Source organism: Paroedura picta, chromosome 3 (assembly GCF_049243985.1).
Source record: "Paroedura picta isolate Pp20150507F chromosome 3, Ppicta_v3.0, whole genome shotgun sequence".
In the NCBI taxonomy this organism is placed as follows: Eukaryota; Metazoa; Chordata; class Lepidosauria; order Squamata; family Gekkonidae; genus Paroedura; species Paroedura picta.
Window position 1 is genome coordinate 91,430,975 of NC_135371.1, and position 26,516 is coordinate 91,457,490.

General features: G+C 44.5%; 1 protein-coding gene across 3 annotated transcripts in view; it reads right to left on the bottom strand.

The window, feature by feature from the left end:
- Nucleotides 1–26,516, bottom strand: part of JADE2 (jade family PHD finger 2) — a 267,094-nt gene that overhangs the window by 228,167 nt on the left and 12,411 nt on the right. For 2 of the 3 annotated variants that reach the window (XM_077326821.1, XM_077326823.1), the window contains exon 2: nt 2,898–2,955. In XM_077326821.1, coding sequence (XP_077182936.1) covers nt 2,898–2,955 — 58 coding nt within the window. Of the gene's footprint in view, nt 1–2,897; nt 2,956–8,454; nt 8,525–26,516 lie in introns of those variants that run through there. The other variant, XM_077326822.1, reaches the window with a different exon arrangement.

Consider the following 26,516-nt stretch of genomic DNA (forward strand, 5'->3'; position numbering starts at 1 on the left):
TTTTTTTCCTGATATCTAGCAGATACTATTTTACACTTAGTTTAAACCCATTACTGTAGGTCCTATGCTCTGCTGCCAACAGGAACCTCTCCCTGTCCTCCTCCAAGTGTCAACCTTGCAAAAAGAGAGCAATCTCTTCTTCTGCCTCTGCCAATACAGCCCAAGCCTGAAATTACCTTCTTTGCCACACTGTCTGCTTATATTTAGCTTACAGTCCACAAGTATCCCAGGATCACATTCACATACACTGCTACCCAGTTTGCCTGTGACCCAGATGTAGAACTCTGAACTTATCATTATTGAATTTTTACCAGGATGTGCAGTATAAATATAGTCAAATAAGAAAAGGATGGATGGATCTTGTTCTCATTTGCCCATTTTTCCAGCATGTTCAGTTTATGTTGAACTTTCTCAATCATCTGGGGTGTTTACTGCTGTTCCCAATCTGCTATCTGCAAATTTAATGAGGAATTAAGTGCCCTCCACCCTCTCATCCAGACAATTGATAAAAATGCTGAGAAGTAGCAGACCCTGAACCAAGCCCTGTGGTATCACACTGCTCACCTCCCTCCAATCTAAACAAATACCACTAAAAACTACTCTTTGGGTGTAGTTTTCTAATCAGTTCCCTATCTACCTAACCATCCGAAAATCCAGCCTGCAGCCCTCCAGTTTACCCATAAGAACATCATGGGGAACCTTATCGAATGCTGGATTGAAATCCAGGTAAACATCAACTGAGTTTGCTCAATCTGGTAAGTCTGTCATTCAAAGAAGGAAACCAGGGTAGTCTGGCAGAACCTGTTGGAGACAAATCCATGGTAATTTCCCTGGATCAACAAATTGTCCCTTTTAAAATCTACTCCATTATCTTTCCTGCAACTGAGGCCAGAATCACTGGCCTGTAGTTTCCCAAATGATCTTTCCTCCCTTTCTAAAAGATAACATTCATTCTCCTCCAATCTGGCACATCTCCAATCCTCCAAGAGGTCCTAACAAAGCAGAGCTCTTTTGCCAGGTTTTTGGATAAGACTAGCAACAAGGACCCCAAATCCAACCCAACTGCTAGGAAACTGCTACACCGATGACCAAATGTCCCTTTCTCTGTTAGGCCGTTTTTTGTGATCTGTTATATGTTATATACTAGTTATACATCCTTGTCTCAAATGGTTACAAATGTTATAATATGTTTTATAAGTTGCTATGTCCCATGTACACTGTCTCCAGATGCCAAGTGAGTGGCAGTATGTGGGGGAGGTAGGGAGGGAGGGATTTGAACTCATTCAAGTACAGCCAGGTGCCTCTCGACTACCTCTCTGTTCATGTCAATCTGCCTCCTAGGCACTATCTTGCCTACTATCATCCCTAGATATGTTCATATTCTTCTGGGAAAACGCAGAGGTAAAATAGGTTCTGAGCCTTACTGTTTTCTCTCTGTCCTCTGTCAGAATCTCTCCATCTTCACCCAACAGTGGGCTTATTGCCTCATTTACCTTACATTTGCTCCTCACATATCAGTAGAAGCTACTTGTGTTTTAGTGGCTTCCTTGGCCCATCTCAGCTCACTCTCTGCTTTGGCTGCTTTGATGACTAGCCTACAGTGCCTAGTAACTCTTCTTTAAAGGTCTGCCCTTCACACCATTTCTTGAACATTAACATTTTTGGCCTTAGTTCCTCCTGAAGTTCTCTGTTAATTCAAATAGCCTTCTTGGATCCCCTACCATGTTTCAATCTTGCTGTTATAGTCATGACGTGAGCATACAATAAAGGTAAAGGTAAAGGTATCCCCTGTGCAAGCACCGAGTCATGTCTGACCCTTGAGGTGACACCCTCCAGCGTTTTCATGGCAGACTCAATACGGGGTGGTTTGCCAGTGCCTTCCCCAGTCATTACCGTTTACCCCCCAGCAAGCTGGGTACTCATTTTACCGACCTCAGAAGGATGGAAGGCTGAGTCAACCTTGAGCCGGCTGCTGGGATTGAACTCCCAGCCTCATGGGCAAAGCTTTCAGACGGCTGCCTTACCATTCTGCGCCACAAGAGGCTCTGAGCATACAATAGCTCTTGTTTAAAGAGAGCCCACCTTTCACTTGCTCCTTTCTCTTCCAGTATTCTGGTCCATGGGGTGATTCTCATCATCTCTGAATTTATTAAAGTCTGCCACATGAAAGTCTAACAGACACATCTTCTCTTCATATACAGCTGCACTCCACCTCATCTTTGACCTTTTCTGGGTTTTCTGAACAATTCATCCATCCACTACTGAATTCCAATTATAGGAATCATTCCACCAAGTATCTGTCATGCCCACTAAATCTTATCTCTAACCAAATCATATGCTCATGTTGTGGGTCCTGCACAAGTGGGTCCCGCACATGAGCTAAACAAATTCCTTCAGTTTACCCCAAATGGAGTTGTTTTTATTTTGCCCATTTTGTTCTTAGATTGACAAGCCAAATCTGGACGTTTTACTGAGGATGGCTGAGGAAGAACGGTAGTTGTTGAACAAAGTCATGAAGTAGTTTCATTTCACCTGAATCTAAATGCCATTTGAGTACACTCTCATGTGAAAAGGTAGGCTGCAACATGCTGTCTAGTAAGGACTGTGGCCTGGGTTGAAGTTCATGGTTTTCTTTTGCCTACAATATTACAGGAAGTGAAGGACATTTTCATCAAAAAAAAGTGCCCACCATGAGGAATGTAAATAAATATTAACTTCTTATATACGAGGACCACAGTTTTTTGAAAAGCAATACCCTGAGCACAATTTATTGTTCAGGGACTACCCAGTGAAATGTAGCTTTCCCAGTTGTCTGCAAAGTAATTATTCAAATGCTTTCCCTGCTGGAGGTGAATTGTTTAGTTATCTTGTTCAAAGCCTTGAATTAAAGGTCTTACTGTCAGTGGTGTCTGAGTTATCACTGCTGATCGAGTACTTTCGCCGTTTCTCTTCCATCTGTAACAAAAGAAATTGAACATTACACTTACAGTTCAGGAAACTCATTATGGTGCCAAATCACTGTTATCTCAGGATATCCACACATCGCATTAACCCAACCATACCAGCAAATGCTTAGAACAGAGAATTATCAAAAGGCTTAACAAGTGAAAAAAGAACATCACTGAGCCATTGCAGTCTAAGGCATAGCAACCACTGAGATACATGTGTGTGTTATCATGCACAATTCACGACAGCAATCATAACCATTTATACCAAATTTATATTGAAGGAATATGGCATGTTAAATTCAAGAACTCCACTCATCTAAACAGTAAATACTACAACACTTGCTTGCAATTACTTGGGCAGTGGAGCAAACCAGGAAACTAAAGTCTGGTGTATTTCCTTGGGAAAGTATCTAAGGCCTCATTTAGCAACATCACAGATCTCTGGCTTGGTTATTTTGATTTGCAGTTTCTATTTAAGGATTAAAAGAACATTTTTGGAGATTAGGATGCCTGGCTTACATTCAGATGTCAGAATTAAACCAGAGTTAGTGATCTGAAGGATCCAGAAAGGTTTAGGAGATCACATTCACAGCTGAGACAGACTTCCTGATCTAACCACAGCTTCATCATGAATAAGCTTTACCTGTGACATCTAATTTACAGCCCTGTGTTACTGAAAGTGTGTGAATGGAAGATGAAGACTTGGGTAACCAAGTATTCACACCAACAGCTGCTCAAAATCCAAAGCACAGAGTAATTATTCCATACAGTGAGCCAATTCCATCATACAAAAAGTGCTAATCATCAGGGTTTTAGAAGTATTACTCATGAGTCAATTGGATGTAACAAATGAAACATGTTGGTGATTAGATGCTAAGGTTCCCTCTACCTCAGTGGTTCTCAACTAGGGTTGGGTGCTTCAGCGCCCGAAGCAGTCGGTCTCCCCTGGCACAGCCAGGACCGCACCACGGGGGGGGGGGGGAGGCGTGGGTGTCAGCGCACCAGCGGGTGCACACATGCTGGTGCGGAGCTCCTGATTTGACACATGGCTGGAAATGGTGGCGGGAGGGGGCATACAGAGGACTTATCTGGCCCTAGCTGCAATGGGCTTCCTAGCCAGATTGGCATACATCTGTGGCAATAGTTCATTGTTCGGCTGGAAGCTCTGACTCCTTGAAAGATTAAGTGGTTGTCTCCACCACTTCATATTGATCCAAAGGTATGGTTCTACTGGGACCCAGAGATCACATTTGGAAGCACCAGCCTTTTGAAATATTATTAAGGTCCAGTGTAGCCTTCCCCACAGGAATGTTTCTACACTGGCTATCACCTGACCCTAAAGTTGGGTCATCAGGACTACTGCCTATGTCCAATGGACAAGGCATGCTGCTTGAGTCTGTATGCAAATGTTATCTGGTGAAAAAAGCATTTTCTCATGTACTGCGTCTATCATGACGCCCAGGTGTAGTAAGATAGCCTTTGGATGAGGTGACTGGAGACTTGTGTAGTTGTAGAAAGAACAGAACCTGAGTGATGACTTGTGAGGTTTTGTATAGGGATGAAGCCCATATGAGTAGGTGGCCCAGAAATAAGTAGATGAAAAATGTGAGTTCTTCTTTCCAGATGAGATGAGCATTCCTTTTGTTCTCTGTCTCTCTATTAAGGACACCATCCAACTTCTTCCTCAAATAATTTACCACCAGTGTAAGGGACTACTGCTTGGGAGGTTTTGGTGGTCTGGTTGCCAGCACACGCGGGTGTGTACACACACATAATGGAGCCATAAACAGTGTCATGAGGTCATACCAGAGACCACTGCTCTCCTTGAAGACAAGGAAGGATCCCTGGGGCAAATGAACCTCCTCTAGATCAATGGAATCCTCTCTCCCTACCTCACTCACTCATTTATTTAATTTATAGTCCACCTTCCCCTTTGACTCAAAGCAGATTACATAGTAGTACCCCATTAAAACCCCATTAAAACCCAAAACCATGAAACCACAATCACAAGATGGTAGAAAAGAAAAATCCTCCCACCTCCCCACAACTGTCCACAAAGGGGTCATCAGATGGAGTAGCGTAGCCAGGGGAGGCCCACTGATCTTAACAGACCTGGCCTCAACTGAAGACCTGGTTTTCTTTTACAGACACTACGTAACTTTGACAGCTTGGTCAGGGCCCTCAGCTCTCCTGGGAATTCATTCCACCAGTTCGGGGCCAGGACTGAGAAGGCCCTGGCCTGGGTTGAGGCCAGCCATATCTCTCTGGGGCTAGGGACCACTAACAGATTAGTACCCACAAAGTGACGGGCCCTGTGGGGAGCATAAACAGCTAAGCAGTCCCTCAGATAGGCAGGGCCCAAGCCATGGAGGCCTTAAAGATCAAAACCAAGATGGCCTTAAAGATCAAAACTTGCTCTGGGCCAAAACTGGTAACTAATGCAGTTGCCTCAGCACAGGCTGGATGTGGGTCCTCCAAGATGAACCAGCAAGGACCCTAGTAGCTGCATTCTCCATCAACTGGAGTTTCTGGGTTAAGGACAAGGGAAGGCTAGCATAGGGAGAATTAAAGAAGTCCAATCTAGAGGTGCAAATGGCATGGATCACTGTATCCATACAGTCCAGAGGCAGGTAGGGGACTAGTAGCAGTGCTTGGTGCAGATGGTAAAACAGCATGCATACTATCCCTGTGACCAATGGGAGGAGACTGTTTTGTTTTTAGCGAACAAATGTAAATGGAATGATAGAGAGAGATAGAGAAGGTAAGTACAGAATAAGTGAAGAGAACTAAGTGCAGTAGAGAAATGAAGCTGAGGTCTCAGGTTGCCTTGCTCAGTCAATGAATACAGCAAAAGAAGTAGGAGGAGCCAAAAGATTGTGGTGTAGTGTCATCTAGTGGTCAGGGTGTCAGGACCAGCAGTATATGGGAAGCCTAGGCTCAAATCCTCACATGTTCTATGGAAGCTCATTGGGTGGTACTGGGTCAACCATTCCCTCACAGCCTAATCTACCTCATAGGATTGATAAAATGGAGGAGAGAACCAATGTGAGCTGCTTTGGGTCCCCCTAGGGGAGAAAGGTGGGCTACAAAAGAATTAAATAAATACAAAAATGATAGGAAAGTCTATCCAACTATCAAAATGTTGCCCAGATGACAATGTTTACTCTCTCTTTTTTTTGCTCTGGGCCATTGTGAAATATATCTACAGAAATGTATGTTTATATTCTTTGTAGGAAATGGGTTAATGGGCCAACCTTCCACTGAGATTACATATACTGTATGAAATGTATCCAGTTGGACTTCATTTTAGGAATTTATTACAATTTTATAAGAATGTAACAAGAACCCTGCTGGATCAAACCAATGGTCCATCTAGACCAGCATCCTGTCTCACACAGCGGCCAACCAGTTCCTCTGGATGGCCAACAACAGAGCATAAGGGCCAAGGCCTTACTCTGATGTTACCTCCCGCTCTAGGCTTCAGATGTTTACTGCATCTGAATGTGAAGGTTCGCTGTAGTCACCATGACTAGTAGCCACTTGCTAAACATCCTCCATTAATCTATGTTTGTTGCTGTAGCCATCACTACTATTCCGGGCAGCAAATTCAATATTTTAATCCCTCTCTGTTTAAAGTAGTATTTCTTTTTGTCTGTCCTGAAAATACTGCCCATCAGTTTCATTGGATGTCATGAGGTTCTAGTGTTTTGGAAGAAGGAGAAAAAATTCTCTTTGTCAGCTTTCTCCACCCCATGCATAATTTTATAAATCTCTTTTCTAAACTGAAAAGTTCCAGAATCCTAAGCCTTTCATCATAGGGAAGATGCTGCATTCCACTAATTATCTTGGTTGGCCTCTACTGCAATTTTTCCAGCTCTGTAATGTTCTTTTGGATACATGGTGACCAGAACTGTACTCAGTATTCCAAATGAGTCTGCACCATCTTTACACAGCTTTACTGTCATATTTGGCTAAGTGGGTGGAGAGTGGCTGGGGCCGGTCCAGGTGAGGGGCCGGAAGGGCTTTGCGCCTTCAGATTGGCCCCTCACCCGGACGGACAGCAGAGCTGTGGCCAGAAGCCGGACTGACCACCGTAAGTAGGCAGTCAGTCCAGCCGCTGGCCTCGCTGCCAGGGAGGGGGCAACGGATGGCTTCCCCAGGGGCCTGCTCGGAGGCCCCCAGAGGAGCTGAACCATCGCCGGGGAGGGGGGCAGCTGGGGGTGGCTTCTCCGGCCCCATGGAGCGCAGCCTTCACTCTGTGGGGCCGGGCAAAGCCCGTGTTTGCCGGGGGGAGCAGCGGGGGCCAAAGGATGGCTTCCCCGGCCCCGCGGCACACGCCTGCCGCGCCATGGGGCTGACGAAGGCCCGTGTTCACTGGTGGGGAGGAATGGGGGGCCGGGGATGGCTTCCCCAGCCCCGTGGAGTGCACCCGCTGCTCCACGAGGCCAGGGAAGACCCGCATTTGCCAGGGGGGAGAGAGCGGGCCAGAGAAGTCCCGCATTCGCCGGGGGGGAGGGATGTAGCCGGGGATAGCTTCCCCAGCCCCACGAAGCCCCGGATAAGCCGCAAAGGGAGCCTCCCATGGCGGCGGCACCACGGGGGGGCTGTCCCCTCCCTTTAGTCCTGTAAGCTCTCTCGCCACTGCGAGAGAACTTCTAGGCCCAAACGGAGCCTCCTTCCACCTCCGCTAGGGTGGGGATAGGGGGCTTTGAATCTAGTAGATTTATAAAAGGGGCATTCCAATATCACCCATTTTATTTATTATTTATTTATTATATTTTTATACTGCCCTTCCATATGGCTCAGGGCGGTTTACATATAACGTCATGGGGAGGGGAGTGTACATGGAACGACCTAACATATAACATAGTCAAAAATAACATCAACAATAATCCAATATTCGTTCTGAATCTTTATCAACAACAATATAACAGGAATGATAACTTAGATAGGCCCCCAGAAAGGCCCCTCAGACTGGTTTAGGGAATGGATATCTGGGGGGGGGGAATCTATGGGTGTTGTTGGGTTTGGGTAGTCTCAGGCAAATTCTCAATTCCTTTCTTAATTTTATTCATAATACAGAGTTTGCCTTTTACACCATTGCAGCACACTGGGTTGACATTTACACTGAGCTATCAACTATGGTCCCAAGATCTTTTTCCCTCTCAGCAAGTTCAGACCCCCTTTAGCTTATACTTGAAGTTGGGATCTTTTGTACTTGCCCATGATCACCCAGGGAGCTTCCATGGGCAACTAGGGATTCAAATCGAAGTTCTACCAGATCTTAGTTTGATATATCATGGTAGTTTCCCACTGCATCTTTGGATTTCAAGTTACACAATCATCCATCATGTTGTAACCTGACAATCCTAGGAGCCAATCTTTTCCTATTAAATACTGTGTATTTTCAAGGCAAATCCTATGTTCAAAATGGTACAAGTACATTTCATATGCAAGTGTCTGCAAGCAAGTAAAAAATATCTCATGAAAAGACAGCAAAACCCACCAAGCTGGTACTCTTCTCAGATGCCAATGTCGAAGACAGCATTTGCTTCATATTTTTAGGATCAACGAAGGGAAGAACAAGAAAACTGTGGAAAACAGTTTTGTTGGTGATTTAATCACAACAGTCATTAGGAGAAAATTGCACTTGATGCCAAGACCACAGGATGCTATTATCCCTGAGAGAAGATGACAATCTGCAGAGGAATTCCCATAAATAAATATTAAATCATAAAATCGTAAGCACTGCTTTCATTTCCAGCACATGTGGAATGCTTTGCTATGCCGCTATGAAGTAACATAAACATTTTTACTGACAACACTGTGATAAAGAATTGCCATGTCAAAACATAACTAAAATTACTTCTTGACAATATGGTTATATCAATACTTTCCTCCAGTAATTCACGGAAACAGCTGTTATTAAACTAGCCTTACACTTCAGGGCCATTAGATTTCAGAGAGAGAAAAAGATAGGGCAGATGTATTGAAGACATTTCATGATGCTAAAACTCCAACTGAATAACTTTCTACAGTTTTGTGCTGACCAGGCAACTTTTATCCCATATACACCCAACATTAAGGTGACCAGATTGTCCCACTTTTGGAGGGACATCTGGGGTACCTGGTAAATTGTAATGCTGAAATTAAAAATATATATTACAATACTATTTTTGTGTTCTATGCGTTCTATGAAACTTTTTGTTGCTCCATATAGACCAAATTTTAAATCAAGAACACCCCCCCACCCCCAGTCAATGGTGTCCCGCTTTACCAATGTTAAATTCTGGTCACCTTATCCAACATAGTACTACCTGCTTGGAGCTACAGAGAAATAAGAAGGGATGGGAGATTCCAAAGATTTTAAGATCTCCAAAGATCTTTGCAATAGAATTCTTGTTATTAAAAACTAAGGCTAATCCAACCAAAAGAAAATCTAGTAAAGTCAATCACATCTTCTACTGCATGATAAAATTCTAAAGCCTTAATTTCAATCACCGTATACTGAGAACTTAATTCCTTGGTGGCATATTACCTGAGTTGCTACTTCAACAGTATGAAAAGTTCTGTACTTCCCTTTGTATGCAAAATGCTACTGAACTGAACTGAACGAGGTCTCCTTTGAAGGCAGAGAAGCTCCATGAACACGCATTCAGTTCTGTAATCTTCGTACCTGCCTCAGTTCACCAATTTGCTGCTATTATCTTTCATAGTAGAATGGCAAAATGAAGGCAGTGCTTACAATTTTATGATTTTAGTATATACATTTATGGAAATTCAGATTGACTAGCATCACCAATTTTATTTATAAGATGACATTAATAAAGCTTTATTTAGTATTATTCATTTATTTAATTTCTATACCACCCTCCTAGCGAGCTGGCTCAGTGTGGTGTACATCAATTAAAATATATAAATAATGCAATCAATTCAATTAAAAGCAATATTTAAATAAAAGTTCTAAAACCAATCAGCATATTAAACATCTCAGATGTCAGAGTTCCTGCTACTGAATTGCCTTTTGTTCTTCCAGAGCCACTCCACAGTCAGGGGGCATCTTTGTTAGAGGGAGTCCAGTACATGTTATTTCCCTGGCCCCAATTAAAAGCCTGGTGGAAGAACTCATTCTTACAGGCCCTGTGGAACCGTATCAGCTCTGGCATCCCACTTTCCACCTAACTAACGAAAAGGCTCATTCATTCATATCTGAATCATACTTGAAAAGCCTTTTGAAAGTAATAATAATAAAGAATCATTGTAAATATTTATATAGGGTTTTAGTGTGTACAAAATGCTTCACATACAATATCTCTACATGCTTTAATACTACCCACTAAAGTAGGTGAGCTGTGTCCTGGATAACCCAGGCAAGCCCAATCTAATCAGATCTGAATTGCTAAGCAAGATCAGCCCTGACTAATGTTTTGATGGGAGACAACCAAAGAATATTAGGGTTGCCACATGGAGGCAAGCAATGGCAAGAGGACATCTAGAGATGTTAGTAAACAAGGTATAGTGTCTGGGAGGAGAGTTGACAGATGTCTGGTTGCACTGGATGAATTCCAATCCCCTGGGCTGAATGGTGTGCACCTTAGAGTGCTCAAAGAACTATCTAGAGAGCTTGCGGAACCTTTGTCTATCATCTTTAGGACCACTTGGAGGATTGGATATGTGCCAGAAGATTGGAAGAGAGCAAATGGTATCCCCGTCTTCAAAAAGAGAGGAGAGATGACCCAGGAAACGACGGTCTGACCTCAGTTGCAAGAAAAACAATGCATCAGATTTTAAAGGGGACGATCTTTAATAAGCTGAAGGACAATTTGTTTATCTGGGAAGTCAGCATGGATTTATTTCCAACAGGTCCTGCCAGATCAACCTGGTTTCCTTCTTTGACCGAGTGACAGGCTTACTAAATAATGGAAACTCAGTTGATATAGTTTACCTGGATTTCAGTAAAGATTTTGTGAAAGTTCCCCATGATATTCTGATAAATAAAGTGGAAGACTGCAATCTGGATTTTCAGACTGTTAGGTGGATAGAGAACTGTTTAGAAAACCACATCCAAAGAATGTTTGTCAATGACATTTTATCCGATTGGAGGGAGAACTGTGGGGTGCAAGGATGCTGGGGAAGAAGATCTGGAACAGTTAGGGCCATTTCGCACGGCTTCAAAGTAGCAGAATGGTTGCTATTTGGAAACGCTACTAATTTGACATAACCCACGACGTCGTAGACAATCTGCAACAATCCTGAAACCAATCAGCAAAAAGCGCTTCGTTGTGGCGCTTTCAGGGGAATCAAGAAAAGTGGATTCACCCTCCGGATAGCGATACACTCCTGCAACCAATCTGCAACAGTAGCGCTAAAGATCTGTGCGTTACCATTGTTGCTGGTTCTTCAAAGTCCCTCCCCCTGGCTCTCTCCTCCAAACTTCCGGCGAAGCGATCGCCATTTTTTTTTCTCCGAGCGAGCGGGGATAAACGCACCGGCGAGCCTCTTTCTGTTTAGAGGCTTCCCTGGCTTCAGTCCTTCACCTTTAGTCACTAAGCACAAACAACTGAAAAGCCCGTTTGCTGAAATAAAGTCCCTTTATTTTTTACAAATAAATTCAGCCGAAAATCGTGCCCGTGAGAGGGGGGGGGGATTTTTTTTTTTATCACTCGAGGCAGCGTGCAAATGATCATACAATCAAACGACAGCTCACATTAGGCAGCTGGATGGGTCTCTCCGTAGCAACGAATCTACCTAGATTCATTGCTATGGGTCGTTTTTTTTTTTTTTTAAACATTTCTTAAAGGGAAAGGGGCTGTTTGGGAGCATGCTAACGGCTGCCCATTGGCTGCTTGACGGCCAGGGGCGGGACGAGCTTGGCAATAGCGCTTCCTTTCTAGCGATTTCTGCCGAGACCGGAAGCCTGTGGGAAACGCTAAAAAACGCAACTGATTCCACTACAAAGGCAGGTATGCATAACGACGAATTCCACTATTTTAAATGGCGATTTTTCATTCCGCAAACAATTTGCAACGAAGATCCCTGTGCGAAAAGGCCCAAAGGTTTGTTGGGAGGAGGAAGGAATTGAGAACAAAAACTGGCTATCTCAGCCCTTATGGAGTTAGAATCATAGAATCATAGAGTTGGAAGGGGCCATACAGGCCAACTAGTCCAACCCCCTGCTCAATGCAGGATCAGCCCTAAGCATCCTAAAGTTCTGAATAAATAGAAAATTCTTGGGAGGCAACTGAAAATGGCATTTGCCTTTTTACCGCTGCGTCACACTGCTTGCTCATGTTTATCTTACAATTCACAAGTACCCCAAGGTCTCGTTCACATGTAGTGTTACCTAGAAGTGTTACCTAGAAGCATATCCCCCAATCAGTAGGCATGCTTTTCATTTTTCTGACCCAGATGCAGAACTTGAGACTTATCTTTATTAAATTGCATCTTGTTCTCATTTGTCCATTTTTCCATTGTGTTCAGATCTCGTTGAACTCTGTCTCTAACTTCTGGAGTATTTGCCAGTCCTCCTAATTTGGTGTCATCTGCAAACTTGATGATGGTGTCATCTGCATGCGCGTATGCACCATGCACTGCCAAAATTGCGCATGCGTTGCACTTGTATGCGCAAAAGTGCCTCACATGCACGATTTCGGCTGCGCATGCAAAATGCACGTGTGTGGCCCTGCTTCCCTCTCCCCCCCCCTCCAACAGTAAGAAGCTTCCTGGGCCACAAGCTTGCAGCCTGGGAAGTTTTTTACTGCGGGGGGGCAGGGAGAGGGAGCTGCAGCCCGGTGCCAGGGCCTTCGCGGCCTGGCACCAAGCCGCAGCCCAGTGTTTGGAGACCACTAGTTTAAACTACAAGTACAACAATATAGGCTAGATATCAGGAAAAAAAATTCACAGTCAGAGTAGTTCAGCAGTAGAATAGACTGCCTAAGGAGGTGGTGAGCTCCCCCTCACAGGCAGTCTTCAAGCAAAGGTTGGATACACACTTTTCTTGGATGCTTCAGGCTGCTTTGGGCGGATCCTGCGTTGAGCAGGGGGTTAGACTAGATGGCCTGTATGGCCCTTGTGATTCTGTGATTCTGTGCTATAGAACTGAAGTAATTTCAAACAGTGCTCCCAGTGAAGTCCACTAGAAAAAATTGAGGCGACTAGCTTCGCCAGGTTTGTGGGGGGCGCGCCAGATGGGGCCAGCCAATCATGAGCCGCGTAACTCCTGATTGGCTGGCCTGAGGAGGGTCAGCCAATCAGGAGATGCACGGTTTTTGATTGAGCTGGAGTCAAAGCCCGGACACTCTGGAGCAGTGGTCCCCAACCTTTTTATCACCAGGGACCACTCAACGCTTGACAATTTTACTGAGGCCCAGTGCGGGGGGGGGGAGGTAGTTTACTCCTCTATTCTCAACCACTGCCCTAACGCTCTCTGATCGCTATGGTAATGTTTAAACATCCCTTCAAAATAAGATACAGACACGCCACAACAATGACCATAAGGAACATTTTATTTTGATGGAAATTTTAACTCATGATAATGACAAATCAATGGGAACCGTGAGCTTGTTTCCCTGCAACGAGATAGTCCCATCTGGGAGTGATGGGAGACAATGACACCCGAAGTGTGTTGTAAAGGGCCGGGGGAGGTGAAGTAAAGGGCCGGGGGGGGGGGGGAAGGCATCCTTCGTGGCCCACCTCCAATTAGTCCTTGATTTGTCCTTGTAAATTGTTATAAGTAATCATGACTTCTCATAAAGTCCGCACATGAATCAGAACATTGTAGTAACATTATTAAGAGATGCTTTGACTACTCCTTTGGTTACGTTGTTGTTGTTGTTGTTGTTGTTAGTTGCAAAGTTGTATCCGACCCATCGCGACCCCATAGACAATCATCCTCCAGGCCTTCCTGTCCTCTACCATTCCCCGGAGTCCATTTAAGTTTGCACCGACTGCTTCAGTGACTCCATCCATTCACCACATTCTCTGTCTTCCCCTTCTTCTTTTGCCCTCAATCGCTCCCAGCATTAGGCTCTTCTCCAGGGAGTCCTTCCTTCTCATGAGGTGGCCAAAGTATTTGAGCTTCATCTTCAGGATCTGGCCTTCTAAGGAGCAGTCAGGGCTGATCTCCTCAAGGACTGACCGGTTTGTTCGCCTTGCAGTCCAAGGGACTCGCAAGAGTCTTCTCCAGCACCAGAGTTCAAAAGCCACAATTCTTTGACGTTCGGCCTTTCTTATGGTCCAACTTTCACAGCCATACATTGCAATTGGGAATACCATAGCTTTGACTAAACACACTTTTGTTGGCAGGGTGATGTCTCTGCTTTTTAGGATGCTTTTTAGGATGCCATAGCTTTCCTCCCCAGGAGCAAGCATCTTTTAATTTCTTTGCTGCAGTCCCCATCTGCAGTGATCTTGGAGCCCAGGAAAATAAAATCTATCACTACCTTCATTTCTTCCCCATCTATTTGCCAGGAATTGAGAGGGCTGGATGCCATGATCTTCGTTTTCTTGATGTTCAGTTTCAAGCTAACTTTTGTACTCTTTTGTACTTCACCTGCATCAACAGGCTCTTTAGCTCCTTTTCGCTTTCTGCCATTAGAATGGTATCATCTGTATATCTGAGATTGTTGATATTTCTCCCTGCAATCTTAATCCCGATTTGTGACTCATCTAACCCTGCCTTTCTCATTATGTGCTCCGCATACAAGTTAAATAGGCAAGGCGACAGTATACAGCTTTGCCTAACTCCTTTCTCAATTATGAACCAGTCAGTGATTCCATTTCTCACTGTTGCTTCTTGACCTGCATAAAGGTTTCTCAAGAGACAGAGAAGATGCTCTGGTATTCCCATCTCTTTAAGAAATTGCCACAATTTGTTGTGCTCCACACAAACAAAGGCTTTAGCATAGTCAATGAAGCAGAAGTAGATGTTTTTCTGGAACTCCCTAGCTTTCTCCATGATCCAGCGTATGTTGGCAATTTGATCTCTAGCTCCTCTGTCTCTTTGAAATCCTGCCTGTACTTCTGGAAGTTCTTGGTCCACATATTGCTGGAGCCTAGCTTGTAGGATTTTGAGCATAACTTTGCTAGCATGAGAAATGAGTACAATGGTGTGGTAGACTGAACATTCTTTGGCATTGCCCTTCTTTGGGATTGGAATGTAAACTGACCTTTTCCAATCCTGTGGCCATTGTTGAGTTTTCCAAATTTGCTGACATATTGAGTATAGCACTTTTTACTTCATCTTTTAAGATTTTGAATAGTTCAACTGGAATGCTGTCACCACCACTAGCTTTATTGTTGCTCAGACTTTCTAAGGACCATTTGACTTCACATTCCAGGATGTCTGGCTCCAGATCAGTGACTACTCCATCATGGTTATCAGGGATGTTAAGCTAACTCCTGTATAGGTCTTCTGTATAATTTTGCCACCTTTTTAAAATCTCTTCTGCTTATATGAGGTCCCTACCATTTGGTCCTTTATCATACCCATATTTGCATGAAACATTCTCTTCATATCTCCAGTTTTCTCGATCTCTGGTCCCCCCTATTCTTTTGTTTTCTTCTATTTGTTTGCACTGTTCATTTAAGAAGGCATTCTTATATCTTCTAGTTTTTCTCTGGAATTCTGCATTCAATTGGGTTTATCTTTCTCTTTCTCCCTTGCCTTTCACTTCCCTTGTCTCCTCAGCTATTTGTAAAGCTTCCTCAGACAGTCATTTTGCTTTCTTGCATTTGTTTTTCTTTGGGATGGTTTTAGTTGCTACCTCTTGGACAATGCTGTGAACCTCCGTCCATACTTCTTCAGGCACTCTATCAGATCTAATTCCTTAAATCTATTTGCCACATCTACTGTATATTCATCAGGGATATGATTTAGTTCAGTGATCCCCAACCCCCGGTCCGGGGACCAGGACCAGTCCGTTAATCAGTCGGTACCAGGCTGCAGCTCCTCCTCGTCTTCCTCCCCGGCTGCTGCCTCGGGGCTGCCCTGCCACTCTGCCGCCGGCTCACCTTTGGTGCTGTCCAGTAGCCACCATGGCTGGGGGTCCCCCTCGGCGTGGCACTGCGCAGCTGCTGCTGGCAGCGCCCCCCAGTGGGCGGCAGGAAGTCAGGGTCGCCCGGTGGGAAAACAAGCAGAGCAGGGGCTCAGGCGGCAGGGACATCCCTTGGCAAAAGACTACCACCCCCCGGGCCTCAGTAAAATTGTCAAGCGTTGACCGGTCCCCGGTTTTAGTTCGTATCTGAGTGGCCTAGTGCTTTTCCCTACTTTCTTCAATTTAAGCCTAAATTTTGCAACAAGAAGCTGATGATCTGAACCACAATCAGCTCCTGGTCTTGTTTTTACTGACTGTATAGAACTTCTCCATCTTTGGCTGCAGAGCACATAGTCAATCTGATTTCTGTATTGAATGTCTGGTGTTGTCCATGTGTAGAGTCGTCTCCTGGGTTGTTGGAAAAAAGCGTTTGCTATGACCATTCTACCCTCCTGTGCCCTGCCTCATTTTGTACTCCAAGGCCAAACTTGCTTGTTATCCCGGTTATCTTTTGGCTTCCTACTTTAGCATTCCAATCCCCCATGATGATAATCACATCAATTTTTTGGGATTGTTTCTAATGTTGTAGGGCTTCATAGAACTGGTCAACTTCATCCTCTTCAGTAGCAGTGATTGGGGCGTAGACCTTTACTACTGTAGTTGTTTGTTTATTTGGATTTTTATACCACCCATTCTTTGCAGCTCTGGGCGGTTTACACTGAAACATTATCTAACTTAACATGGAACATATGAACAACTTTCAAAATATTATAACTGTTCAATACCTCACTATTTCCGATAATCTGTTGAATGGTTTGCCTTGGATTCAAACTGAGATCATTCTGTCATTTTGGGGTTTGTATCCCAATACTTGTACCCCCAGTAGCAGCATATTGGACACCTTCCGACCTGAGGGGCTCATCTTCTGGCGTCATATCGTTTTGCCTTTTGGAACTGTCCATAGAGTTTTCATGGCAAAGATACTGGAATGGTTTGTCATTTCCTTCTCCGGGGGATCACCTTTTGTCAGAGCTCTCAGCTATGACCTGTCCGTCTTGGGTGGCCCTGCACAGTATAGCTCATAGCTTCACTGAGCTACACAGGCCGGTTTGCAAAGACAAGGCAGTGATCCTTGAAGGGGTTTGGTTACATACTTTATATCAAATGGACATAGAATGAATGATTTTAACTTTGTTATTAATAAGCTAATCAAACATCCCTACAACCAATTAGATACAGTCAAGTATTTAAAACATGCATCTTATTGGATTTAGACTCTATATTTTGTGGTTCCATTGGAGTTGAATGAGAAATGTGATTTGAGTTTTTGTTTAAGCAATATGGTATTATATATTCCCCACTGTATCTTTAAGGTGTACACTAACATGAGAGGTTTATAGCTAATGCGTGTGAAGGTTTAATGTAATGAAGTTATATTGCTTAATTGTATCTTAACAAAGTATTTATATTTGATCCACATGTAAATATTTTACAATTGCTGTTTGGAACATTTAAATGTGATAGGTTGGTATCACTTCATTATTGTTATTACATTGGAGGAATGATATGTGTTTAGCTAGTTATAGCTATTTGGCAGTAGACATTGTTTTAATTGTGATAAGCAATAGAAATGTGAAAGGTTGGCCTTCACGAAGAAAACTTTGAAATGGGAGTAGTTCCAGCACCCTGTCCCATCAACATCTCTGCTCATTATTATGAAGATTTAGAACATTTCTCAGTAAACAACATAACCAGAGGAGTAGTCAAAGCTGCCAAGTGGGATTTTTAAATTACCAAGATTGTTTATTGTATATTTATTTGAGCTGATAGTTTGTGATATATAAATATCTCTAACTGATTTCTCACTTCGTATTTAATGTTTGGTGTCAGTACTGAGAAATAAATCTTTATAATATCATATATTTTTAATGTGCTGCTCCAGAGTCATGCACTTAGTATATTTTGTTGGATTGTCATATCGCTCCACTAATACTGTATCCACTGGTTTCAAAATTTCTAAAAAATGTATCTCTCGATGTGGCCATCTGTTGTGGACTGTCCCTAGAATCTGCTATTTGGTGGATACTGCCAATGAATATGGAAGTTCTACTTAACAGTGAAAGCTAATAGCCAGTGACTATCCCCCACATACACTAAAATATAACATTACTTTTCTAAGACAGGTGTTATTTGTTGTTGGCCTAATTTCAAGTAAAATGACACAGGCCTGAGGATGTCATACAATGAATTTCCTTCCATTAATGAGCCATCTCTGAAGCATTACGGTCATTTCAAACAGTGCGTTCCCCTTTTTCACTGTGCAGTCTTCCTTGGAGTGCCTTTCTAATGGTCTAAATTGAATACTATAGCACTAAACCAATATAACATTTAAGTTACATTGTGGCACCACTGAGAAGCCTTGAATCCATAGAGTCACAAGAGTCAAGGCATTTCAACAGTCCCGCTATAAAACTGTCTGACGAAGGGTGCTTGCACTCGAAAGGCTCACACCTTGAATAAATCTTAAATGTTGGTCTTAAAGGTGCTACTGGACTCTGATTTTATAAAACTGAAGTAATTTCAAACAGTGCTTTCCCCACCACCACCTTGTTTCACTGTGCATTCTTCCTTTGAGTATCTTTTTAAGATTCGAAATTGAGCACTATAGCTCAAAACCAATATAGTACTGAAGTTGTATTGCAGCACCACTGAGATGTCTTGACTCCACTGAGTCAATGGACTCAAGGAATTTCAACAGTACTGCTACAGCACTGAAGTGCTATATTGGTTTAGTGCTATAGCACACAACTTAGAACCTTAAAAAATAGTCCACAGAAGATCGTGGGGGAAGCAGTATATTAGGGAGCACTTTGGACATTTTAAACAGCACAACAATTCAGAAGCACAACAAAGGGGTAGAAAGCAGAAGAAATGCAGCTCGACCATACTTTGCTATCCCGATACTAGTGGATTTGCATGAACTAATAAATAAATTCCACTAACAGTTGCTTATTAAAATGGGTTTGTCTGAAATGACAGGGGGGAAATCCATTAGCAACCAGTTTCTAAAACAGAATGCAAAGGCAGTTTGAAATTGGCCTGACATGACAGTATAAATACATACACATGTATTTAGAAATAACTAGTAGTAAACTCCAGAGCTCCCATGTCAAACCATAACTCTTGAAAAAATATTTTGTATTCATCTAATAGGCTCTTGTGCTACAAAACTAGTACATCTCTGCATTATAGAATCATAGAGTTGGAAGGGACCTCCAGGGTCATCTAGTCCAACCCTCTCCACAATGCAGGAACTCACAGCTGTATTAAATTCTTCCTACAGCTCAATTAGCCTTTCTATACAGTATAGAAATAAGCAGTATTATGATGCACGATGCCACTGTCTTAACAATAAATTTCTTCTTTTTTCTACACACATTCTTCAAGTTGACAACATTAACAGGGGGCATCTTAGAAGACTTAAGAAGTTAAATGAGATGCTAATAAGATCTGACATACTTTTGATTGGAAAGTCTCTCCCAAAGTGGCACTTTTTAACATAAAAAGGAGAATTATATAGCAACCGTAATGTGCAAATTCCTAAACCATTCCAATGTGTGAGTGGAATGTCTATCTTTAACACTGCTAATTTATTTAAATATCTGCTTAGGAGAGCAAATTGCAGGAAGAGAAAAATTACTTGGACATCAAATAATCTACCCTTTGAGTGCCTAGACTATCCAAGGTCTCTTTCTCTGCTCATATTTTCCCATCTTTAGTAACTTTTGACCCAATGATGGTCAAGGAAAAAGAACACACTGGATTCTGTGTTCTATTTAATTGTAGTGTGACTGAAAAAAACTCTTTTCTTGTTTGTTTTTCTCACATACCTGATTTTTTTAAAAAAGAAAACAACACCCCCAGTGGTATGTTAGGAATCTTCTCTCTGAATCTGTAACCCACTCTAGAAATCCTTTTTCGGATATTTCAATTTGATTGCCCTAACCTGGATAGCCCATGAAAACCCTATCTTGTCAGACCTTAGAAGCTTAGAAGGGTCAGCCCCGGTTAGTACTCGGATGGGAAACCACCAATAAAGTTCAGGGTGGCAAGGCAGAAGTAGGCAATGACAAGCCATCTCTGAACACCTTGCATCTTGAAAACCACCCTTGTAGGGTCGCTATAGCTGCCACTTGACAAGAAAGGGGGGGGATGATCAGTTCAGTACCTTTTTAACTTTTAAGCTGACCCTTTGGTTATATTTCTAGGAAGTTTTGATGAAAACATAAGCATTCTAATAACCAATCTCCTACAAGATTAAAATTCCCTTCCCATGTTCCCTCTTCAAAGATTTGTAATCAAGACTGGCTGAGGTAGTAAATTCATATATGGATTTCAGTCCAGTTTGGGGCTCACTAGCACATTATGAGAGAGAAGCGGTATTAAAATCCAATAAATAATATATACATTCAAAAAAATCCCTGCACATATACAAGAAGAGTTGGTTCTCCTCTGTCGCTTTTCTCTACTTAAAAGAGACTCAAAGCAAATTACAATTGTCTTCCCTTTCCTCTCCCCACAACAGACACCCTGTGAGGTAGGTGAGGCTGAGAGAGCCCTGATATTACTGCTCCATCAGAACAGCTTGATCAGTGCTGTGGCGAGCCCAAGGTCACCCAGCTGGCTGAATGCGAGGGAGCAGAAAATCAAACCCAGCTGGAGAGTTATGGACCATATAGAAATTTACCACCACAGTGAAAACATGGTCTTCAGTCATAGTAGAGAAAATAGAGATCACAAATCTAAAATGTGAATTATATATACAGAAGGAATATAGATTTAAAAACCCTAAAACTTATTTTACATAGAAAAATTATTTCTACCATAATAAAAAACCAGAATAGATTTCTAGTCAGATATTTAGAGCACTCTAAAGGAGATGGGTGCAAACTTAAATGGACTCTGGGGAATGGTAGAGGACAGGAAGGCCTGGAGGATCATTGTCCATGGGGTCACAATGGGTCAGACACGACTACGCACCTAACAACAAAGGAGATGGGCCAAGTTTAGAAACTTCCTCAATTTCCCTAGATGTAGTTGCCCTTCCATCCTATTATGTTAGAAAAATGTCCATTGTCATAATGAGGAGGGAGAGAGGTGAGTAAGTGCTGGATCCACACATTCTGGATGTTGTAATTACGGTTGTGCTCGGCTGCGTCTGAATCGGCCACTCCAGGCCGCTGCAGCTAGCACCTCACCGTGGGGGGAGGGGTGTGTGTGCATGCACCCTTCCCCCCCCCCCCGTGAGGCGCTGGCTGCGGCAGCCTGGAGTGGCCGATTCAGACGCAGCCGAGCACAACCCTATGATACTGTAATTACTGACCTGGATTGTCTCATCCACACAAACAAATCCAAAGGTGAATAAGAATTATAGCACATTGGAAGTGCAACACCCTACCATGTGTGCATCCAGAAGGTATAGCTGCTACTGAAACATCAAGAGAAGCACCAAGGAATCTCACCGCACCTTACACAACACCTCTTTTGTACAAGTCTCTCTGAATCAGACAGGCTACCTGAATTAAGGAAGCAACCGAAGCATCAAGCATCGAGCCTCCGGGGGGAGGCGGGATATAAATTAAAGGGTAATAATAATAATAATAATAATAATAATAATAATAATAATAATAATAATAATAATAGTAATAGTAATAGTAATAATAATAATTTATTCTCATAAAGGTTAATGACCATTAACCTGCACCCGGAGGGAACGGCTGCTGAAGGCTGAATGGCCGAATCGCACAAGCCTAGTTCAGAGCTCATGTTGTCATGCATCTATGGTAACCCTCTATTTATTTCCCAGATCACTAAGAGACTAGAATTTTTTTCACTGATAAAACAGAGCTAATTAAACCTATTTATTTTATTTTATTTATCATACTTCTATACCGCCCTCCCCGGAGGCTCAGGGCGGTTTACATTATAACAGAGAACCATACATAAAACAGTCTGTAGAACATGTACATCGATAACCAACAATTGCAACCAAACACAACACAGTATAACAGTAAACAATCGTAATACAAACAGGTACAGGGCTTATTGATTGAATTCTGAGGGGGGGTGGGGGGGAACAGGGGCCCTTGGTCGCTGTAGATTACGTCTGGTCTCGGCCAAATGCCTGGTGGAGGAGCTCCTTTTTGCAGGCCCTGCGGAACTGTTTAAGCTCCGTCAGGGCCCTGATCTCCTCTGGGAGCTCGTTCCACCAGGTAGGGGCCAGAACAGAGAATGCTCTGGCCCTGGTCGAGACCAGACTGACTTCTTTAGGGCCAGGGATCCTTAGCTGATTGGAGGCTAAGTAGAGCGTAGAGCTCTTTTGGGGGCATAGGCGGGGAGGTGGTCCCTCAGGTACACTGGGCCCTGACCGCGTATGGCCTTGAAGGTAATTACCAGAACCTTTAGTCTGATCCAGAATTCAACTGGTAACCATTGCAGCTGGTGGAGAATAGGCCGAATATGGGACCTCCACGGTGTTGCCGTGAGGATCCTGGCTGCTGCATTTTGAACTAGTTGTAGTATCCGAGTCAGGGCTAAGGGCAGGCCTGCGTAGAGCGAGTTACAAAAGTCCAGTCTAGAGGTGACCGTCGCATGGATCACTGTGGCTAGGTGTTCCGGGGCCAGGTAGGGCGCTAGTAGTTTGGCTTGGCGGAGATGGTAGAATGCCAGCCTCGCTACCTTTGTGATCTGGGCCTCCATTGTAAGGGAGGCGTCCAGAATCACACCTAGATTCCCGGCGGAGCAAGCCGTAGAGAGCTGCACGCCATCCAGGGTAGGCAGGCGCACTTCCTCACATGGGCCCTTCCTACCTAGCCACAGGACCTCCGTCTTTGAAGGATTGAGCTTCAGACGACTCTGCTTGAGCCATCTCGTCACTGCTTCCAGGCAGCTAGCTAATGCTTCTGGGGGAGAGTCAGGGCGGCCATCCATCAGGAGGAAGAGCTGGGTGTCATCTGCATATTGATGGCAACCCAGGCCAAACTTCCGTACCAGCTGCGCGAGAGGGCGCATGAAGATGTTGAATAGGATAGGAGAGAGGACCGCTCCTTGTGGGACTCCACAAGTAAGTTGCCGGCGGCCTGATGTTTTCTCTCCTATTGCAACCCTCTGTCCACGATCCTGGAGGAAGGAGATCAGCCATTGAAGGACTGTCCCTTGTATTCCAGCATCGATGAGGCGGCGAGCTAAAAGCTCGTGATCGACTGTGTTGAACGCTGCTGAGAGGTCTAATAATATCAGCAGTGCCGACCCGCCTCGATCCAACTGGTGACGGAGGTCGTCCGTCAGGGCGACTAGCGCTGTCTCTACCCCATGGCCAGGCCGGAAGCCTGACTGGGATGGGTCTAGGACGGAAGCTTCTTCCAGGTATTCTGTCAGTTGGTTTGCGACTGCCCTTTCTATCATCTTGTCCAGAAACGCTAAGTGCGAGACGGGCCTGTAGTTGTTAGGCTCTTGTGGGTTTAGAGATGTTTTTTTCAACAGTGGACGTACCACAGCCTCTTTCAAACCCTCCGGGAATTCTCCTGTTGTTAGAGATAGGTTGATTATCTCCTGGAGGGGGCCCATTATCTTTATGCCAGCTGTTTTCAAGAGCCAGGATGGGCAAGGATCTAGAGGGCATGTAGTTGGTCTTGTTGTCGCTAGAATCCTGTCCACTTCGGTCAGCGTGAGTCGTCTGAAGTTACTCATAGTTTTCTCCAAAGACGGCCAAGGGGCCTCTAGTTCACTTTTTGTATCTAAGGTTGGAGGGAGGTCGTAGCGGAGTGTCGAGATTTTGTCCGCAAAATGACTCACAAATGCCTCACAGCTAATGTCCAATTGGCTACTGTTTTGTTGCCCTTCAATCAGGGCAGTGAGGGATCGAACTACCTTAAACAATTGAGCTGGGCGTGAGTCTGCAGATGCGATGGTAGCCGAGTAAAAATTGCGTTTTACTGACTTCACCGCCATCTCATAGGCTTTCATCTGCATTCTATAAGATGTTCTCGAGGCTTCATCACGAGTCTTCCTCCAAACTCGCTCTAGCCGTGTCAGTTCCCGTTTCTTGTCGCGAAGCTCCTTGGTGTACCAGGGAGCTCGCTTGAGACGGGGCTGGATAGGGCGGCGGGGAACTATCTCATCAATGGCAGTCAGCAGTCTGTTATGCCAGTCACTGACCAGGCCATTGAGAGAAGTGCCGGGAGGCATTGGTTCCCGCAGAGCATTCCGGAATCCTATTGGATCCATAAGTCTCCGTGGGCGAGCTAAAATTTGCTCGGGGCCCAACTGAGGAGATGGTGGGAGCCTTAGCCGAGCCTTTAGAGCATAGTGGTCTGACCATGGCACGGCTGTTGTTGTGACCAGATCCACATCCAAACCTGCGCCGAAAATAAGATCTAGGGTGTGACCTGCTTGATGGGTAGGGCCAACAACAAATTGAGAGAGCCCTAGTGTTGCCATGGATGACACTAGGTCCTGTCCAGTTCTAGAGGACAGTAGCTCAGCATGGACGTTAAAGTCCCCCAGGACTAGAAGACTGGAGAACTGTAGCGTCCAGGCCGCCACCGCCTCTAGCAGGGCAGGCAGGGCATCTGGCGGTGCATTGGGCGCGCGGTACACTAGCCAGATGGCCACGCTCTCGGTTGATCCCCATCCGAGGCCAACACATTCAATGCCTGGTATTGACGGCGCAGGAAGGGTTCCAAAAGAGAAAGCCTCTCAGGTTAGGATTGCCACCCCTCCTCCCCGCCCCTCTGTCCGGGACTGGTGGAGGACAGAAAACCCAGCAGGGGCTAGATCTTTGAGGGCAACCGTTTCCCCCTCCCTGGTCCAGGTTTCTGTCACGCACGCTAGGTCCACTCTTTGCTCTACAAAGTGGTTTTGCAGCGTAGAGGTTTTGTTGTTTATTGACCTGGCGTTGCACAGCACCAGTGTCAGAGGTGGGTTGTTTGCCTCCACCCTAGTGTCACAAGGGATGGGGCGGAGTCTGGAGGGGGCTCGAGTATGGTTGGTTTTCGGCCCCCTTGGTTTGATGTATCTCCACCATCTGCTGTCCCTGCCTTTGCCCCTTATTATTGGGATCCCTGACCCTATCAAGGCCCCTGCTTTTTCTCCTTCCTCAGTTTTGCTAGGGATTATGAGTTCTATGGACACTGTTGGTTCAATTCTTAGTTCTATGGTTTGGCTGGGGTTGATTGTTGAACCCCGGTTCTGTCGTTGTGTGTGTGAGTTATGTATCTGTGGGAGGTTGGCCCTGATCGCTAATTACAGCCTCTCAGGGATTTCCAGTTCCACTTGTATGTAGTTATGTGCTGGGTGTAGGGTGTGTGTCGTTGTGGGTGCCTGGAGGGGTGGTCCCGATCGCCTGTTGTGGCACCTCAGGGTTGCCCAGTCCAGGGGTGTGTGATGTATGAGTGGCCTGAGTGTTATTTCACGTTGGATTGTGGTAGGAAGTTGTGGATTAAGTGGTGGCCAGTTGGCAGTTAGGGTTGTTTGGTGAGTGGAGGGTAGTTGATAGGTTGGTTGGATTAATTGCTTCGGCTGGGTTCAAGTAACTTGATTTTTTGGAATTTAATTGTTTTGGGTAGTTGGGGTAGAGTTTAGATTGTTGGGGTGGGGGTTGGGTTTTGGGGGGGGTTCGGTATTGGGTTAGAATAGATTAATTGATAGTAGTTGAGTGTATATGGTGGGTGGGTGGGCAGGTGTTAATTTAGTGTGAAATCAATCAGGATTAGTTGATTGTATTGGTTTGGGTAGATCTGTTGGTAGCAATTTGTTGTTTTGGCTGGGTGGGGGTGTTGGTTAATTTGGTTTGGTTGGGTAGATGGGTGGGTGGGAGAAGTTAATTTAATTTGGAGTCTATTCAGTGTGGGTTGGTATTCCTTGTTTTCCACCACAAAATTTTATCAACCTCCTGTTACATAAGGGATTTCCAAACAGGGGCTCCCCAGCCTTTCCCCTGTATCCTAATGCAGTGGTCCCCAACCTTTTTATCATCGGGGACCAGTCAACACTTGACAATTTTACTGAGGCCTGGGCGGGGGGATAGTCTTTGGCTGAGGGATGTCGCTGCCACCGCTGGAGCCTGACCCCTGCTCCACTTGCTTTCTCACCGGCACCCCTGACTTCCCACCACCCGCTGCAACTGGGGAGGAGGACGAGGAGGAGCCGCGGCCCTGTACCGACTGATCCACAGACTAGGACTGGTCTCCGGACCAGGGGTTGGGGACCACTATCCTAATGGATTCAGTCATAAGCTATTTTCAGCATTATTGTGAAAGCAGGGAACCAGCCACTTCAACTGACTGCCCTAGGGGCAGCATTCTCATTGTTACCACCCTTAAAAAAGGGGGAAGAGCCTGGATGTCTACTCCTGCCTCAAACCACCTCCTTTCTGTCCCACCTTCATCCTCCTCTGGCATGGTGTGGCCAGCTTGGTTCCAAGGCTCCTTGAAGCCTGAAAAATATTTCCATTGTCAAGAAAAAAACTGCTACA